The sequence below is a fragment of the Balaenoptera ricei genome, chromosome 11 (genome assembly GCF_028023285.1).
Source record: "Balaenoptera ricei isolate mBalRic1 chromosome 11, mBalRic1.hap2, whole genome shotgun sequence".
Classification (NCBI taxonomy): Eukaryota; Metazoa; Chordata; class Mammalia; order Artiodactyla; family Balaenopteridae; genus Balaenoptera; species Balaenoptera ricei.
The window spans coordinates 70,173,409-70,189,939 of NC_082649.1; the positions used below are offsets into that span (position 1 = coordinate 70,173,409).

The 16,531-nt window shown below is 60.1% G+C and overlaps 2 protein-coding genes across 14 annotated transcripts in view; one reads left to right on the plus strand and one right to left on the minus strand.

Moving 5' to 3' along the window:
* LOC132375057 (uncharacterized) overlaps positions 1–3,131 on the plus strand; it is a 74,273-nt gene extending 71,142 nt beyond the window's left edge. For all 13 annotated transcript variants that reach the window (XR_009505875.1, XR_009505877.1, XR_009505876.1 and 10 more), the window contains 2 exons: positions 1,884–2,000; positions 2,974–3,131. Coding sequence is in view for 1 of the 13 variants with exons in the window: in XM_059939806.1 (XP_059795789.1) it covers positions 1,884–1,887 (4 nt within the window). In the remaining 12 variants the exon portion in view is untranslated. The remainder of the gene's footprint in view (positions 1–1,883; positions 2,001–2,973) is intronic.
* DUSP7 (dual specificity phosphatase 7) lies at positions 1,684–9,055 on the minus strand. The gene is made up of 3 exons (XM_059939790.1): positions 8,479–9,055; positions 6,555–6,989; positions 1,684–3,753 (listed from the first exon to the last, which is right to left on the minus strand). Exons 1-3 carry the CDS (start codon positions 8,993–8,995, stop codon positions 3,446–3,448), a joined length of 1,260 nt encoding a protein of 419 aa, XP_059795773.1. The 5' UTR covers positions 8,996–9,055; the 3' UTR covers positions 1,684–3,445.
* Between the last annotated feature and the right edge of the window lie 7,476 nt (positions 9,056–16,531).

Below are 16,531 nucleotides of genomic sequence, written 5' to 3' on the forward strand. Positions count from 1 at the left end.
GAGGAGACTGAGGGTCAGAGGCCACCTGGCCTAAGGTTGCATAGGAGGTAAAGCCCCTCAGTGCTGGGTTGGAGGAGCCAGCTCAGGAGGAGACTGCTGCGCCCACCCCCCACCCTGTGCTTGGGCACGGTGGCACTGCCAGGCACTTACTCGGCTTGTCGAGGGCCCAGCCCCCAGCCCAGCACCCGCGGGCTTCCCCAGCCCCGGCCGAGGGCAGCGAGGGAACAAAGGTCCAGTCTCTGCCTGCTCAGGCCCCCACCCCCTTGCCCGCCCCTGGCACAGAAGGACCAGGGCCCTGAGGGAGCCCAAGAGCAAAAGCAGCCCCCGCCCTTTTGCCGACACTGTGAGAACCCCCTTCCTCCCCCTCCCACGGGCCTGCTGGCCGCACTGCAGTGTTCCCCCATTCTAAAGATGGGAAGGCTGAGTGAGAGGGCTGAGGAGCTGGCAGCCACACAGCTGGGATTCGAACCCACCTAGCCCTCATCATATGCGTGAGGGTGTGACTGTTCCGGTTGGACGTAATTCACAGGGAGAGATGGGGCAGGGACAGAGACACAGAGACGGTAGAGCCTAGACGGCCCAAAGGGGAGTGCTGGGGAAGGGGCTGAATTGCTCTCACTTTTCCGGCCCTGCCCACCTACCTGCCACCCAGGGCCAGTCCAGTGCTGGTCACAGCAGAAGGGATAAAGCCAGGGGAGAGGCAGAGATGGGGAAACGGAGTCAGCACCCAGGTCCCCTAAGTTCATGACCCAGGCTCACTCAGTCCAGCCAGAGGTGAAGCCCCTCTGGGGCTTCCGTTTCCCCATCTGTAACATGGGGCTGTGGGGCCCACTGGGGGCCTCGCTCCCCAGGCCACGGCCATCATTCTTCTCCAGGACCTTTGCCTGCCCCCTGCTCCCCCCAGGGGCTGGCCTTAAGCCTCCAGAGGGGCCTGCATGGAGGGCTGATGCTCATCTGCTCTGGAGAAGCTGGGCACAGCCTAGCCCTCCCTGCAGGCCCAGGTCCAAACCAGGAAATGAACATCAGGTGTTCATCATGCCCGAACGTGAAAAGCACTGGGTATCTGGGTGTGACTGGCTCCACGGTATAGAAATGGATACTGAGGCTCAGGGAGGCTGAGGGACCTCTCTGAGGCCACCCAGCTCCTGAGGAGCAAAGCAGGGCTGACCCGCTCATTGACCAGGCTTCACGTCCTATAGGCATCCCAGGGACAGAGGGGGAAGGAGGGAGGTTGATAAACACACACCCCATGTCCCGTCCACAGGAGCAGCAAGAGAAAGGGTCAGGGCGCTGGGGCCGCAGCGGGGCAGATCAGGAGCCTGGAGCGCTTGGGCAGTCTGGGCAATGTCCGAGTGGACAGCCTTGGGCGGTTCTGGGCGAGCAGGGGCTCAGTTTTGTAACCTTGGTCCATAAAACCTCTCCAAGCCTTGATCTGTCAACCAGTGGGCCAAAGCCCATGGAGAAAGCCCAGGTGCCCCTGCCTGCCTGCGCCTGAGGGGCTGGGGAAATGCCCACACCCCAGCCGCTCCTCCCAGCTTTGGGCACCTCCGAGCAGTCAAAGCAAGTGCCCAACAGGCCCCAGGCAGGATCAGGCTGCTGCCTCTCGCAGAGCAGGCACTGGGATACTGGCCACAGTGCCCCTCCTCACTGCCTCCACCCCTGGCCCTTATCAGACACAACTCGTTTTAAAGAAAAAATAATATTTATTTGCAATATAAACAAAGTCCCGTTGCTGGATCGGGATATATATATGTATGTGTGTGTATATATATGTAGGGTCACAAATTTTCCTTCATAAGTTCATAAAGCAAAACTGGCCACCCTCTTGGCATACCCTCATTTACACAAATCTGATGCATCTTTCTGGGTTTTTCTTTTCAAAGGTAAAAAAGAGAGAGAAAGAGAACCATGTACAGCATGGAAGCTTTTTGTCAATTTCTTGACTGTGGCAAGATTTTAATCTGCTGCCTTAAAGAATCCCTGAAAACCACCCCTGTGAGGTAAGATGCAGTGGGGGCAGAGTTTCCGTGGCCTTGCTCACATGCTGAGTGCTGGCTCGCTCAGGGACCCCAGCCCGACTGCTCACCCCTCCCCGGGCCCCATGCAGTCCTGACACCTGGGAGAACTGAGGTTGGAGAAGGAACAAAACTGGAGAAGGATAACGGAATCCGTGGCTTTGTTCTGTGGATATGGGGGTGGGGGGATGGACAGAGCCTCACACCCCTTTCCTTGTCCATCCTCGCCGCCCACCCCTGCCCTGGGATTGAAATGGGTGCAAGTTTCTTAATAGAAGGCAGGGGCAAGATGAGCACAGGGCAGGCTTTCACGGGTCGAGGGGGCTGGGAGTGGCAGCTGAACCAAAGCAACAACCAGGGTGAGGGAAGAGACTTGGGGGAGGCAGGGCTGGGCGCCACCACCTACGCCCCCCCAGCCACTGGGCCTGCACCCTCAGCTACAAACAGACAGAGAGAGGAAGAGACAGAAGTAGTGGGTACATATAAAAAGGGCCTGGGGCCCAGGCCCCCCTCGGGGCTGAGCCCGGAGGGTTAATGCTACTGCGTGGCAGCCCCCTGTGGCCCCACCTCCAGCAGGACAGTGGCAGGGCCTCCCTCTACTGCCTGGGGCAGTTGGCAGGGACCACCAGAAGGGCAGTTGGGTGGGCAGAGAATGCAAAGGCCACCTGTCCAGCCCACCACTCACCACTCGCGGCAGTCATCACAGGCAAATGCAGCGCCAGGTCGGGCTGGGCCGAGGTGGGAGGTGTGGGCAGGCCTGGGAGTCCAAAGCTGGCGAGAGCAGCGAACCACCCCTTTAAGGGCCGCTGCGGAAACGGAGGCTTCACACATGTGCAAAACGCTTTTGGTCAAGATCAACGCAGGGTTTGTCTTTTCCATTAAAAACAAAAACCCAAGAATTGCTTTTTGAAATAATAAGAACAAACTGATAACACTTCTCTCTCTCTTTCTCTCGCAGGATCAAGAAAGGGATGAAATACTGGTTTATACAATCCACTGTTGCATGTAGCCTGAAAATAACACTTTTCATTAAAAAAGAAAAATCAAGAAGAGCTTGAACACTCTCTCTGCTCCAGGGAGCTCGGATTTACCTGCCAAAAATAAAAAGTAAACTCAGGTCCATGGATGTGTCTTTAAAAAAAAAATAGCCAAACTGGCTGGGCCATCAGCAGAAAGGAGTGTCCTGGGACAAGGACGAGGCCCCGCTGGACTCCCAAAGCCACATGTCTGAGAGCTGAGGGCCCCTCCGGAAAGTCCTGCCGGGGGAGGCCTGGCTGTGGGCTGCACCCTCCCCGGGACGGTGAGGGAAGCTCACCTCTGGGCACAGGCGATGTCCGGGTTCCTCACGCCAGAGGCAGCAGGCGTGGGCCCTCCCTGCGGGCCCTGTGGAGGCCCGGGAGGGGCTGGCCCGTTGCCTCGTGCCCCCAGCCTCACGTGGACTCGAGCGTGTTGAGTGGGAACAGGTTGTGGTTGGTGGGCGTGGAGAAGTAGAGCTGCTCGCTGGGGGTGTGGTTGTCACACGGGCTGCTCAACCCCAGCGTCCGCTCGAAGTCCAGCAGCTGCCCCATAAAGTTGAAGTTGGGTGAGATGTTGGACTTTTTCCTCTTGACAAAGTCGTAGGCATCATTGAGCGACAGGTTCATCTTCTGCATCAGGTAGGCCACCGTGACCGTCACCGAGCGGCTGATGCCTGCCAGGCAGTGCACCAGGACACCGCACTTCTTGGAGCGGGCCTCGTCTGAAACACACAGGCACGGGTCAGGGCAGCACCTCCTCCAGGGAGCCACCGCAGGTGCGGCTGGGGCACGGGTGGGGCTGGGGGCGGCATGGTGACTGGCTGGTGCCTCCCGACTCTCAAGTGACCTGGTGAAGTCCCAGGCGGGTGGGACAGCAACTTGGGGTCGAGGTCAAGAGCATGACTGTGGAGAGGGCTCTGCCACACAGTAGCTCCAAGTCACTGGACATTGCTGCGCCTCGGTCTTCTCCTGTCAGAGGGCCTGCTTACTCACAGTGCTCTTAGAAGGACCTGAGCCAAGGGAGGGCGCCACAAACACTGTGATCACTGCTAGGCCTACTGCTGCTATAACCGTGTGCTACGACATGCCAAGGTGTCACCTGCATCCTCTCAAGTCATCTGCACCATGGCTACCAAGCTAATTCTATCAATGAGGACACAGGCACAGAGACCAAGTGACGAGCACAAGGTCACACAAAGGTTCCTCCTAACTCGTAGCACTCACCCCTGCTAGCCCACGACCTGGGGCTCGGGGCTGAGCTTGCTCTCCTGGGGCAGCTTCCATGGGTGCCCCCGAGAGCCTCCACGGAAGCAGGCCTCATGGAGGCTCCTCCACAAGGGAACGGCGGGCAGCACTCAGCTCTGCCCTGGGCCCAGCCAGTCCCTGGGGCCTTAGTCCTGCTCCGGAATAGCCAGGGACTGGGACCAGGGCCACGCCTAGTTTCACGAGTGGGGTTTGCTTATGTGGGGCCTACCCAGCCCACTTACTAGACTTTCCCTGGCCCATGTGCCAGTAACATCTCTCACCACAGCCAACCAAGTTCTGCCAACTCTTCCCTCCATGCCTCCTCCCAGATTCCCCCAGTGCGGTGCTCAGACTCCTATGCCTAACACGCAGTAGGAGCTCAAATACCGGTTGAGCCACTGGCCAACTCGGTCCTGTAATCTCTCCTCCCCTAGACCCAAGCACAGCTGCATCTCTGTGCCACAGCTGTGCCAGGGGTACAGATTAACATGAGGCAGGCCTGGGGTCCCCAAGGTCCCCACCTGAGCTCACTGGGAGCCAGGTACACTCCTACAAGATGCACTCGTACAAAATGCCACAGGTTCACAAATTGTTCCTCATATGGCGCTCACTGCCTCCGGCCTGGCAGGACTTCCCTTCCCTAAGCCCACATGAGGGTTCCCAGGGCAAAGCATGCAGTAGGTGCTTAATCCAGACTCAGGGACCAACTGGGGGCCAGACCAGCAGGGGAAGAGACCGATGCCATGGATTCACGTGGAACCACGTTGTATGACCTTTAGATTTGGGGCAGGAGAAGGGGGTAGTGGAGACAAGCCTCCAGTGGTGACACATCAAGATAAGGGGAAGGCCTGGTCCCCAAACCCACTCCTGGGTGATCCAAAGTAAAACCACTTCCGCTGGCTTTATTTTTAGCCCTCTAAGGGTATGGCTGAGCCTTGGGGGTGCTGGTGCTTGATCCTGCCCCACTGAGTCCTATGGGATGCTTGGGCTTTAATTCCTTCACTTGTCAAAAAGGGAGTATGGTTCCTCCCACCTCTACACCCTGTTCTGTCCCCCTCCCCAGATATAAAGGGACCTCCAAGAAGGATAAAAACACCTACAAACCAGGCTCAGCCCTGGGAAATCTGAGGGCCCCCTCTTCACCCTCCTCTTCACTGGGGAGAGAGCACAAATGCTGAGGCAGCACCCACAGCCCTCTTGGCCATGTCCTCCCAAGCAGAGCTGGGAAGCTCTGGCTAGCCCCCGACACAGCCCCTCCCCCAGGCCTCAGCTTCCTTCCTTCCTCCCAGCCAGGCACCTACTTTTGGTTCCCAGTAAGCGGATGAGGCGGGGAAGCCTCCCACTTCCTGTTATTAACACGAGCCCAGCCCAGCTGACACCAAAACGCCCTCCACTGGACATAGCCGCCAGAGGGAAACGACTGCCGGGCCACCCCCTCCCTGCCACCGGAGGCTGGACAGAACACTGGGTCACCAGGCTCGGAGAGCCCAGGGTTTACATTCACCCTGATCTTGTGTCCCTTTCCTGAATCCTGGGTGAGAGCTGAACCCAAAGACGACCTGCCATCTAAATAGCCTCCAGCTGGCCAAGGAGAAAGCAGGATGGGAGGTCAAAGATAAGGAACCCGAGTCAGCTGAGGCTGCGGATGCAGGGGGCTCAGAGGGCGCTAAGCCAGACAGCAGAACACACTACTCTGGGGAGGGCTTCCTCAGCCTCTCCCCATACTCTCTGGATACCCCCTATATGCCAAGCAAGCCCCACAGGCTGCCGGGAGCATCTGAGGCCCCGCCAAGGCCCTTTGGGTCATCACGTTCCAACAGCTGCCAGTTTTGGGTAGGCCTTTGGCTCCAGGCCACACTTTAGCCCCCTCAGGTACACAGTAAAGCCCAAAAGAGGCTCCGTGACAGCCCCTAAAGAGACATGTGCGCTGAGGCGTGACGCAAAGCAAGCAAGACCCGTGGGAGGTCTGAGAGCTGGGATGTTTCAGCTTGCTGAGCCCGAAACAGCGCAGCCAGAAAAACCCAAGCTGGACAGCAGAGTCCACGAGGCTCCAACAGCTGCGGGGAGCCTGGGAGTCGGGGGACTGCTCAGGCCCCGAGGGCCTCGGTGACTCACAGTGGGCCTGGGTACACCCATGGGCACATGCTGGCACATGCAGGGCACACACAGGTCTTGACAGGCCCAGAGATACCCAGCCAGGCACGGGCAACACCCAGAGTCCCATACACACCTTGATGCGCAAGCCCACCCACCCTGCCCGAAACGCAGCAGCACTTACCGATGAAGCTGATGGCCTCAGGGAAGAACTGGGAGAGGTTCTGGCTCCAGTGGTCAGAGATGGGGATCTGCTTGTAGGTGAACTCGCCCCCGTGCTCGAAGGCGTTGGGCAGGTTGGGCGTGACATTGAGGATATACTTGATGCCGTACTTGCCGAGCACATCCAGGTTGGTGGAGTCCTTGGCGCAGCCGAGGTAGAGGTAGGGCAGGATCTGGACGGGGAAGGCCGGTTGGCTGGATGGCACAGGGCTGCCGTCTGACTCGGTGGCACTGCTGGGCAGCTCTCTGTCCGACTCACCATCTGAGCAGTCAGAGCTGATGCGTAGGCCCCCCAGACCCAGCACTGAGGTGGGCGGTGAGCCACTCGGCGAGGACGAGCTGTCCACGTTGGTCTCGCAGTGTTCTGAGTACTCTGTCTGGAACTTGTTGAAACCACCTGTGGCCAGAATGAGACAGGGCCCGGATGAGAGACTGACGATGCCAGTGTCCCCAGACCAAACAGGCTGCACAAGACCAACAGCAGCCAGGGCTCCCCAACGGCAAGCACCGTAACACCAACAATGGACAACACACGGGCGGTGCTACATATTTACACATGTACCTCCTCCTGTCTTCTCCACAACTATTCTACGACCCACTTCACAGATGGGGAAACTGAAGCCCCAAGTGATAAAGTAACATGCCTGAGCTCCATACCCTTACCCATAGGGCTTCAGGGCCCCAGCCATACAACCAACTTTAGGGCACTTGAGGACAGACTCCAGCTCATTCCTCTTCCACAGCTCCCATGCACACCTGGCACCCATGGGTGCTCAGCAACTGCTAAGCGGTAAAGGAAAGCAAACAACCCCATCTCAGGCCAACACCTGTGGGTTTGCAAACCCCTCTTATAGATGAGACCGCAGGGGCCAGAGCTGCATCTGGGTCAGCTAGAGGCAGAGAGGGCCTGGGCCCCCTGACTGGGAATCGGGTGCTTGAGCCCCACTCTCAACCACACGGGAAGTAGTGTGAAGGTATCTGCTGGCTCTTTCCCATGGCAGGGGCAAGTTCATAAAAGGGGTCCCAGTTCCACCTCTCCAGAACCCACCCCTTTATAACACAAGGTCCCCCCCAAGCCTTGGACCCACAGAAGGAGAGGCTGCTGGGGGCTTTACAGGGACAAGAAATGGGGAGCGTCTTGCAGCTAAGGATGGGCCCTGCGCCCGAGGGTGCCGCAGGCCTCCTCTCCCCTCCCGCCTGCCCGCCCCGCTGCCAGCAAGAGGCCATTTTGGAATGTTAATTGGAAACACCGGCTGCAGCCACTCGCCTCCCAGCGCTGCCTCCCCTTTCCACAATCTCTGGGGTGGCAGGCTAAGGACTTGGGGGTCCCCGAAAACCAGAGCTGGGGCAAGGAACACTGCTTACAGCCCTGCCCCAAGCGCCTCCAAGAGGCAGTGATTCCCAAGTGATGAGACCCACGCGGGGATGCCCGGAGTCCCCCAACCCAAATGATCCCTATTCCCTGGCGGGGGCGGGGACGATTATGAAAAGCTCCTGTCCTGACCGTGGCCTTCCAGGAACACGCATTCCAGGCTGTAGGAGCTGAACTTGGGTGCCCAGGAGGGGACCCTCCCTCCTTTGAGGGACTCACGGGGAACCTAGGAGCTGCCATGGCCCCAACAACACGAAAAAAGGAAAGCCCAGGCGGGGAGAAGTTTGTTCGACCCACTTAGATCGTGCCCAGAAAGGGGTGTAGAGGAGGCCCGCGTGCCAGCCTAAACCCGCACAGCTGGGGCCGGACGCCCGGGAGAGGAGAATGCGGGCCGGGGGCGACGTGGCGCCGGCCGGGCAGGCTGGGCACAGGGAGAGAAAGCGGCCTCCGGCTGGGGCACCCAGGAGCCGCGGGAGAGCCCCAATCCCAGACAGGGTCTCGGTGCTGCCCTCACCTTGGAGGTAGTAGGCCTGGCAGCCGTCGTCGCGCAGCTTTTGCAGGAGAAGGCCAAGCACCGAAGCGGGAGCGCCGGGCTCTGGCTGCCACTCGGCCGTGGCCTCGTCGTAGAGCAACACGGTGGCCGCCTTGCAGCGCGTAGCGAAACGCTCCTTGTCGGCGTGGTTGGGGATGATGGAGCGGATGGGCAGGTTGCCCTTGCGCAAACGGCGCAGCATGAGGCCCGGGATAGCCAGGTTGATGGCCGTCTCGATGTGCGACGACTCGAAGAGCTCGTGCGGCCGGCAGTCGAGCAGCAGCAGGGACGCGCCGCCGCGCGCCTCCAGCTCCTCCTGCAGCCACTCGGCGCTCTTGCAAGGCATGGCCCCCGCACCCGCCGCCGCGCCTGCCCCGGTACCGGCGCCGGAACCAGACCCCGCACCGGGCTCCGACCCCGCCCCGGTGCCCCCAGCCGCCGACGCCCCCGAGGCCGACATGTGCGCCCGCGCTGGGGGGCCGCGGAGCTGGTTTTTCATGGGGAGCGCGGGCGGCCCGGGGCCGGGGCCGGGCAGCCCTGCCCTGGGACGGCGCCCCGGCCGCGCGGGCCCCAGCCGCGTCTCCGGGCGCCCGCCTCCCGCCGAGCTGCACGCCCGCCGCCCCGGCCTCCCGGCCTCCGTCCCGCCCGGCCCTCCGCGCGCGCCGCGGCCTGACAGCCCCAATTAAACGGCGTCTCGGACGGCCGCGCGCCGAGGCGTCCTCCGGGGGGCGGGGCCGCGGGGCCGGCGCCCGAGCTTAAAGGCGCCGTAACTCCGCCGCCCCTCCCCACGGGGTACGCGGGCGCGCGAGCGGTCCCGTGTGCCCGGAGACCTGCGCCCCGGCCTTCGCCCCGCCTCAGCGCTGCCGCCGTCTCGCCTGGCCCAGAACTGATTATGACTCGCCTGGGGGCCCGGCCAAGACCCTCTCGGGTCCCCTATCCCACGCTCCCAGCTCTTCTGTGCCCTACCCTGAAGGGCTGCCCTGGGGGCGTCCTACGCGTGGCATCCCCTTCCTACGTTCACGGAAGCAGAGTTTCCCCGGGGATGTGGCGGAGGGAAGGGGCGATCAGGCTGAGCCAAAGCCCCCTCCTCCTGTCAACTCCATTCATTCATTCTCAGCGAGTTCATTCAACAAATGGAAATTGAACGCCTACTACGTGCCATGACCTGTGCTTAGGCGGTCACCGTTTCTGGCAACTTGCATAGTCCCAATGAGGGCTACACGCTTGAAGACCTGAAGGTAGTCTCACCCCAGCAGGCCTGAGGGGAGATCAGCACCTAGGCGACTGGCGGAGTAGGACGGCCCAAGGCCGTGCCACCCTCCACGGGCAGGGGTGAAGAAATCCTGAAAGGACCTGGGAAGAGAGAGCGGGCCCTTTAAGGAAGCTTCACGAGCGGGGTGGTGACAGGCGCCGAGTGAAGCGCCACGTGACTTTTCCACAGGAGCGGGTGCTGGGGGGGGTGGGGAATCCTCTTTAATCGGCTCTCCTCCTCCCACCTCCCAACGCACCAATCAACTTCCGTGGTAGGCGGGAGTGCGCCACGCAGGTGGCCAATCGCGGCCGAAGGAGACGGTGGGGCGGAGAGAGGAAGGCGGGGCCCGCCGAAAGTTCCACCCAGCGCGGGAAGTGGGCGGGGTCTCAGCGAGCGCTGTGTATCGGCTCGCAGGCTGCCTAGGCGGAGTAGGTGAATGGATCCGCAGGTAGCGCTGGAACAAAGCGGCTCGACTCGAGCGGTGCGCGTGCGCAGGGCCTGCTGCACTTTCCGTACTGAGTCAGGGTTGTCTGCGTCGGGAGGGAGCTCGCGGCTGATCCTGCGGTTCGTCTGGTCCGTTCCCTGCTGGGCGGAGTGCTCCCACATCCTTGGGGTTTATCCTTCCCACTCTGCCCGAGGCTGGTCGGCTCCCCGCCACCTTGCCTCTACACCCAGCTGGAGGGAGGTTAGCGTCAGAGATGAAGGGCGGTGGTGCTTGAGATTTGCCGAAGGGAGTGCTTCTGGAACCCGCAGGATTTGAGCTTTCCGCTGACAGGAAGGCACGAAGAGGGGCGGCCCTGGGTCAGTCCCCGCCGCCCACCTCCCTCCCCCCACCCCCCTTTGTCCATGCGAAGGATAGTCTACGTGAAGGGTTTCATCCCGCTGCAGGGCTGTGTCGAAAAGAAGCAGGGATCTCTCCCACAGTCACACTCCCAGCAAGATGACAGCATTGCAATCATAGGTGGCCTTATCACCCAAGATTCGATGCCCAGAGAGGTGATAGGAGAATCAGGTCTCTGGCCTCCCGCGCAGGCTTGTCCTAGGGGCAGAGCCTACTTCCCTGGGGACCTAGGACGAGTGGAAAGGGCTCCCGGGGCCTGAGGGGCCCAGATGTGGATTCTGCCCTGCCACCTGCTGACGTGTTATGTGGCCCAAGTATGGTTCCCACCTCTCTGGGCCTCAGTTTTTCCCACGTGGGATCGTGCTGGTCTGGACAGTGCCCAACCAGTCCATCACAAATCTGTCAGGCTGGGAGGGTGGTTCTCTGAAGCCAGGCCCCTTGGCCGGCAGTCCAGGTGCTGGTTGTCAGGGATGGAGACAACCAGCACCTCACTCAAAAGAGAGGCCTGAGCAGACCCACAAGGGAGGGGACCTGCTGGCCAGTGAGTCATTCCTCAACGGGCTTGTTGGGGGCCTGTTGGAGCTTCGCCTACAGCAGTGCCTGATGAGGAGTTGACCATTGTTCTCACTAGTGGGGGCACAACTGCGAGGGGACCCTCCACTGTGCCCCCCCCAGTCTCCATCCCCCGTGCGCGAGGAAGCCCCTCCCGGAAGAGGGGAGGAGGCCTACCACCCCTCACATTAGCTTGTGATGGCTCCCTAGTCTCCCTCACCCTCTGGACTCCTCTAGCGGGGACAGCCACCCTGGAGGAGAGACCTGTGAGGATGTGTGGAATTGGGAAGACTCCCCGGGGGGTGGGGGGCATCCTCCCGTAGGGATGTAAAAAGAGGCAGGGTTTGACTGAGTACAGGAGAAGGGAGAGCATCTGGGGAGGGGGTGACAGGGGGAGCAAAGGGATGGAAGAGAATTAGCCTGGCCATGGGAGATGCTGCAGTGGTCCTGGGCCCCCATCACCCTGGCCGGAGGAGAGCCCCAAAGCCTTGGTTCCTGAGTGGAAGCCCTGCCTCCTTTAATCGCTAGACACAATGCGTAAAGTGGATCCCAGCAGGGCTGCCCTTGGGTGTTAGGGGAGGGGACGAGGGACAGACACAGAACCCTCTGACATACACGGCTCAGAGCATAACAAGAACTTGCCTATGGTCAGACAGCAAGAGGCCAGAGCTGCCCCTGCCCAGGGCCTTGCTCTGCACCTGTGACCCTCCCTCAAGGATACTGGGAGAGGGGACCTGGTACCTTGGGCGAGAGCTTGGGATCAAAGACATTCCTCCTCCTCAGGAATGTGGCCTTTCCTGCCCTTCAAGGTTCAGACCCTCCCTCACCTGCAGCCCCTGGGAGAGGTGCCCCACTCACTAGGGTCTCCCTGAGGGGCAGGGGGGCCCCAGAACAGGTGTGGGTCCCTGGGGGTGATTGGGTCTCAGGAGGGGAGCTGCGGGTGGGGTGTATTTGAACTCTCTGCGGGCTGTACCCCTCTCCCACACCCCTCCAGGCCTTTGCACACGCTCTTCCCTCAGTCAGGACATTTTTTTGCCCTCACCCTTTGCCTGCCTTCTAGAATATCCCAGCTCAGGTGTCACCCTCAGGGAGGCTTCCTCTGATCCTCCAGGCTAGATTAGCCCCCCTGATCTGTGATCCCAGGACCCCTGCCCCCCAACTTTGCTCTGGACTCTATCACAGTCATGGTTACACCACCCACCAGACTTTCTCCCTTTGGATGTCCAATGGTATGCCTGCCCCTCCTCAAGGCCATTTCTCCTCCTGCCGTCTCTGTCTCATCCCTCGTCCCCCAGTTGCCAGGCCCAAACCCATGAGGCACGTTTGAAGCTACCTTCCCTGTCTGCACATATCCAGACCCAGAGCCACACAGTGAAGGGGGCTTCCCAGACCGGCAAGGCTTAGCTGTGATGGTGGGATGTTTGATGTGAACTGAACAGATATGAACTGGTGTGTACCACCCCCCCCAAACACATGTCCACATGGCATGGTGACCCAGGAGCTGTGTCACCAAGAATAGTTTAAGCATCTTGGAAGCAGACTTTCCTTTTCCCACTGTTGCCCCTGGATTTCTTAGAGATGGGCCAGCATGTTTGAATGGCATATGCTGGAGGGGCAGGAGGGGAGGAGGGTCAGTTTCTTGCCCTCCTACCCTAAGGAGGCTAGCACAAATTTGGGATGAGCTCCTGCTTGCTTCCAGGAGGGCAGCTTTCCAATCAAGGTCTATTTCCCACTATGAGAGCTGAGCAGGGGCTGGGGCAAGGGCAGGGCACTCCAGTCCATGATGCCTGCTGCTGGTGACAGAGCCAGTCTCTGCCAAGGGCAGCTCCACTAGGCTGGGGGAGATGTGCCATCAGAGCCCTGCCTGAGACCCAGACTAGGGGTCACTCTTCTTGCCCCTGAACCTTGGGACAGCTTCTCCCGCATCCCTTGGTGAGGTGCCTGCCTGGGTTGCAGTCAGAACAAGTAGTGTCTAAGCCAGGCCAGGAGTGGACTGTGAAAAGCCTGGCGACTCTCCTGCCCTGCACAGAACTCCTGGCTGTACACATCCATGCATGTGCACGTACACACACACACACACACACACACACACACACACACGTAAGGACACATAATACAGGCCCAAACACAGATCTACCTATACATGCATATATGCTCACAGGCACATATGTGTATGCATACAAATACAGACCTATACACGAGTGCAGAAATGTACAGTACACATGTACACACACACTCACTGTGATATGCACACATGCAAACAGACCCTGTATGTGTGGGCACTTGCCACTCTTGCTGGAGGGGTGCCCACAGACAGATAACCCAGAGGGGCTGTTACAGGCTGATGGAATCCATGTTCTTCTCCCACAGCCCTCCAGTCACCTGGGCTCACCCTTCCATATTGGCCGTTGCTGGGATCTCCAAGGTGACTAGTTCTGGATGGAACAGAAGTCCATCCCGGCCTGCCTCCCAGCAGGGGGCTGCCAGGCCCTGGGTGATGGCAGCATGGCACAGGGAAGCTGTTGCCTGGGACAGCTCTGCTGCTGGGGGCCCAGCCTGTCCATCCTCTCCCTGCCCTGCCCAGGTGTTGGGGCAAAGGGGGTAGGAGGTCAGGGCCCTGGGGAGCAGGTGAGAGAGAGGGCCACACCCAGGAAAATCAGAGAACAAGACCTGGCAGGATGGAAGCCAGGGCCTAGAAGATCTGGGAACTACCCAAAGCCACCTGGAGAAGGTGGAGGGGAAGAGCGAAGAGAGCCTTGCCTCTGGAGGAGCCTCCCCTCCCATTCAGGCTCATTTTCTGAGCACCTGCCCTGGGCAAGGGAGTGTGCAGGGCAGTGAAGTGGGACCTCAGAGGGGGAACTAGACAGATGTAATTCCTCTCTCCCTGCTCCCCACCCAGCAGTGACTGCAGGCCCTTGGCCAGCCTCCCCAGGTGGACTCCCTGGGGCTACTCACTTGAGAGTGTGCCTTTCCCAGCCACACACCAGCCCACTGGGGCCTGCCTCAGTGTGGAAGGCTCACCACTCGGCCACGTTTCATCCCTGGCAGGCATTACTAGTCAATCACAGGACTTGCTGAACCATCCTCTGGCCTGAAAACCCTTCCAAGCAGGCAGGACCAGTTGATTAACTGTGGTAGACACGGGAGGTAAAACCTTTTTGCTAACGTCTCAATTCATAGCCAGACCAGCTATGCTTCTCTGTCCCCACCCCCAGCTCACTTCACTCTGACCTCCTCCTGCTTCCTACTCGGTGCCCCAGACACAGCACCCCTGCCTCCACACACTTCCTCATTCCATGCCCACCCCCGAAATTATCTCCAGCTTCTGAGGGGCCATGACCGCAGGAAGCCTGCCCTGCTTAACCTCAGCAGAGTCTGCCCCTGCTCCGAATCCTCCCCTGCAGGGCCCAGCATTTTCCACTCTACCCAGTGGAGCCTCCCCTCTGCGACTTCCCCTGTGTGAGCCTCCCTTCATCACTGGAGTCCCCCACGTGGTCACACAGAGTCCTGGGGCCCAGCCAGGCCCTTCTCATGACCCCAGCTGCCCTCTGTTCCAAGCTCTCTTGGGCATGGGGTTCCCCTCAGAGTATGGGGGTCTGCTGGGCTGGTCAGCCTGGGCAAGTGAACATTTCAAGGCCTGCTCAGGGCTGGCTGACTTGGGACTGATGTCAAGCAGGTCTGATCCCAGCACAAAGGCCCTACCCCATGGCCCTCATGCCAGTGCAGTGTTCGCCAACTCAGCGCCGCATTACCCCAGAGTCCCCAGTGAGGTGAGCAGAGCAGGGCTTGTCTGTCCATTCTACAGATGAGAAAACTGAGGCCTAGGAAGGGAAATGTCTTGCCCAAGGGCCTGGCTCCAGCCCCAGCCAGTTACTCACTTACCCATGAGGCCTGGGGTGAGTCATCGTGGCCCAGGTGATGGGAAGGAAACACATAAACACGAGCAAGTGGGAAGGACGGTCTGGTAGGAGGGTGGATATGCCTGCCTGGGGCTCCCACACACAGGCCCCTGTGGTCTTACCGATCAGGAGCCCACCTGACGGTTTCAAGTCTTGTTTCCTTCTGGCCCCATGTCCAGGCTTTGCACCAGCCCTGGGAGGGCTGTCAACTAATTTGACAGGTGGGGAAACTAAGGCCCATGGTTACAACCCCAGCTGTGGCAGGGGGCTGGGCCTCAGACTAAGAACCCAGAGCTCCTTTCCCCCAGCCCAGGGGTTTCCAGCTGGCTCTTACCTGGCTCCAGGCTCTACAGGGAACCCCTTGCTCTACCAGCTGTTTCCCATCACTGGGGTGGCAGGGGGCCAACATTGGCAGGGTGGGGGCATGGGCAAGCTACTCGCCCCATAAGGAGAGGGGGCTGTATCCTGCACATAGCATGTGTGCTATCAAATGCTCTTTCTACTTCCATGGCTAATCCTTCCCATACCCAGAATCTGTCCGCTGTCACTACATAGTCCAGGCCCTCCTATCTCTCCCGTGGACCACCTCACTAGCCTCCTTCGCAGCCCCCTGTTCCATCCCCACAGTCCATTCCCCACCCAGCAGCCAGAGGGATCTTTTGAGAATCAGACCTGGTCCTCCCCTGCTCTGAAGCCTCCCACCATCCGGGCACAGGCCAGCATGGCCCTCAGTGATCTGGCACGGCCCCTCTCCCCACCTCCTCGCCTCCCATCAGGGTCCAGGACTCTCTGGTTGCCCAGCCCAGGCCCCTACATCATCTTGCCTGCTCTCTCTTCAGGGCTTTGCACTCACTGGTCTGCCTGCTGGAGCCCTCCTGTCCTGGCTCTTTCCTTTGACTACCTGCTTATCCTTCCCCCCAAACCAGCTCATCTTCCAGAGCCAGAGGGGACACCGGGAAGTGGATGAGTCAGAACTGGGATCCCGTCTTCCTTCTGGACTCTGTGTTGTCAGCCGTGAGCACATGGTCCTGTGATTTAAAATGCCTTTGGCCCTTCTCTGCCACACTGGAGGATTCCAGAAACCTCTCACTTCCGTTCCCCACTTGGGCCTCAGCCAGTCCTGCATGACCTGACCAGAGTCAGAAGGCTTCTTACCATGAAGGGACGGCTCCCCGCTCCCATCATGCCTGGCAGGGCCTCATCCCTGTCCTTGGGCTGCAGGCCTCAATTTCCCTGTTTCAGAGAGAGCACTCCACCCCCGAACTCTGGTGCAGCTTATCCTTCCTCTGCAGATTGAGCCCAAACTCCCACCTCCTGGTGGACCCAAGGGTCCCTCAGGTCCCAAGCCTGGGTTCCAGTCCTGCATACCACCACTCTCGAGCCTGGAAGAGGGGCTGGGATGGGTGGGGGAAGCCCCGTCTGCTGACACTGAGGTCATCCCTAGAGGGCCAGGAGAAACAGCTCAACAGCCCCAAGAAACCAGGCAGCTGG